This window comes from Oryx dammah, unplaced genomic scaffold (genome assembly GCF_014754425.2).
Source record: "Oryx dammah isolate SB20612 unplaced genomic scaffold, SCBI_Odam_1.1 HiC_scaffold_13, whole genome shotgun sequence".
Lineage (NCBI taxonomy): Eukaryota > Metazoa > Chordata > Mammalia > Artiodactyla > Bovidae > Oryx > Oryx dammah.
This window is the reverse complement of record NW_024070197.1, coordinates 52249724-52252202: the sequence shown is the minus strand read 5'-3', so window position 1 is coordinate 52252202 and position 2479 is coordinate 52249724. Positions and strand designations below refer to the sequence as shown.

The window sequence follows — 2479 nt, the reverse complement described above, 5'->3', positions numbered from 1 at the left end:
TGGTGTACACACGAGTGAGAGTAGGTGCGAACTGAAGCTCCTTTGGGCCTTTTGTGTGTGCGTGAGCGAGCGCGTGAGTGGGCACGCACATGCCTGAACGCCATGTGTGCCTAAGTGGGAACGAACGCGGTTGTGTTTGCAGGTCTGAGTCTGCGAAATTTACCGCGTTTGCCTGTGCATCAGTGTACGCACGAGTGCACACGTTAGTGAATGCGCCCCGCCACTTGTTGAAGGAGCCCGTGGGGTACTGGTTCCCCGCAAGGCCAGAGGTTCTCACTCGCTCCCCGAACGACCCGCGGCGCCGGAGACAAAGCTGCAGCGATCCGCCCTGCGCTTTCGTTTTCCGCCCGCGCTCGGCTCCAGCGGCTGCCCGCCTGCTCGCGCGCTGCTGGGCGAGTCCGAAAAGTCCCGGGCGCGGCGCAGTCCTTCCCGGGGCGGGGAGAGAGGGTAGGCGGTCCCTCGCTGGAACACCCGCCCGCCGGCCGCGGGGACTCGTAGCCCAGCCGGCTGTGCCCGCGATGGCCACGACCCGGCGGTCACAGCCGCCACTGCAGTTGCGATTCGCCACCGGGAAGTACGCGTCGGGGAAGGCCCGGGACTCCGGCTGCGTTTTCCTCCGCGCGGCCCGGGTAGGGAAGGCGGGGTGGGGGGCGGGGAGGGGGTGGCCAGCGCGCAGCTGGGCTGAACCCCGGGCCGAGGGCGCATTAACACTTGCTCGCCAGGTTGGTGGAGGCGGGGCGGGTTCCGCAGGCGGCCGCTGGGAGGCGAGGGTGGGGGCCCTTTAAGCGCCCACCACCGCGGGGTGCCGGAGGGGGGCTGGGAGGGGAGGGAACTCCTGGAGGGTCTTACGCCGGCCCGCGCGAGACGCCGCCGCCGAGAGACGACACGGAGCGGGCGGCCTCGGCTGGAGTCGTGGAGCCGAGCGCCGCGGGTGGCGAGGACCGAGCGCTGCTCCCCGCGGGGGCGCACGGCCACAGGCCCGAGAGGGGGGCGCCTCCCCCCTCAAAAAAACCGGTGTGTGTGTGTGTGTGTGGTGGTGGGGGCTTCCTCGCGGCCTCCGCCCAGGCTGCAAAGAGGCTGCTCTCAGCCTCTGCTCGCCTCCTTCCCTTGTGGGAGGGCGGGAGGGAAAGAGGGAGGAGAGTAGGGGGAGGAGGGAGCGGGAGGGAGAGCGGGGGGCTCTGCGCCAACCGCCCGCGGACCCGGCCGCTCCTCGGGGAGGACGGGCGGGCGGGGGAGGGCGCGCCGAGGCTCGCTGCGGAGAAGCGGCCGCCGATGACGGCAGAGGTGTAGCCAGCCCCGCGCGCGCAGCCCCCTCCCCCTCGGCCCCCTCCCCCTCCCCCTCCCCTTCCTCCTCCTCCTCCTCCCGGCTCTTCGGCCGCGCAGAGCAGCAGCGGCAGCGGCGGCGGCGGCAGCAGCCACCCGATGTCTTCGGCGCCCGAGAAGCAGCAGCCACCGCACGGCGGCGGCGGCGGCGGCGGCGGCGGCGGGGGAGGCGGCGCGGCCATGGACCCCGCGTCGTCCGGCCCGTCCAAGGCCAAGAAGACGAACGCCGGCATCCGGCGCCCGGAGAAGCCGCCCTACTCGTACATCGCGCTCATCGTCATGGCCATCCAGAGCTCGCCCACCAAGCGCCTGACGCTCAGCGAGATCTACCAGTTCCTGCAGAGCCGCTTCCCCTTCTTCCGCGGCTCCTACCAGGGCTGGAAGAACTCCGTGCGCCACAACCTCTCGCTCAACGAGTGCTTCATCAAGCTGCCCAAGGGCCTCGGGCGGCCGGGCAAGGGCCACTACTGGACCATCGACCCGGCCAGCGAGTTCATGTTCGAGGAGGGCTCCTTTCGGCGGCGGCCGCGCGGCTTCCGAAGGAAATGCCAGGCGCTCAAGCCCATGTACAGCATGATGAACGGGCTCGGCTTCAACCACCTCCCGGACACCTACAGCTTCCAGGGCTCTGCCGGCGGCCTCTCGTGCCCGCCCAACAGCCTGGCGCTGGAGGGAGGTCTGGGCATGATGAACGGCCACTTGCCGGGCAACGTGGACGGCATGGCTTTGCCCAGCCACTCGGTGCCCCACCTGCCCGCCAACGGTGGCCACTCGTACATGGGCAGCTGCGGCGGCACGGCGGCCGGCGAGTACCCGCACCACGACGGCTCAGTGCCCGCCTCCCCGCTGCTGCCGGCGGCGGCAGGCGGGGTCATGGAGCCCCACGCCGTCTACTCCGGCTCCGCGGCCGCCTGGCCTCCCTCTGCCTCGGCGGCGCTCAACAGCAGCGCCTCCTACATCAAGCAGCAGCCCCTGTCCCCTTGCAACCCCGCGGCCAACCCCCTGTCCGGCAGCCTCTCCACGCACTCCCTGGACCAGCCGTATCTGCACCAGAACAGTCACAACGCCCCTGCTGAGCTGCAAGGTGAGTGGGGAGCCCCGAGCTGTCCCCAGGACTGGGCGGTAGGAGAGGCGTGGTGGACATCTGTGAGCGCAC

The 2479-nt window shown here is 71.0% G+C and overlaps 1 protein-coding gene across 1 annotated transcript in view; it reads left to right on the top strand.

The window, feature by feature from the left end:
- The first annotated feature begins 1422 nt into the window (after positions 1 to 1422).
- The window catches only part of FOXF1 (forkhead box F1), a 4391-nt gene continuing 3334 nt past the window's right edge, over positions 1423 to 2479 (top strand). Inside the window, exon 1 of the mRNA XM_040253961.1 lies at positions 1423 to 2407. Coding sequence (XP_040109895.1) covers positions 1423 to 2407 — 985 coding nt within the window. The remainder of the gene's footprint in view (positions 2408 to 2479) is intronic.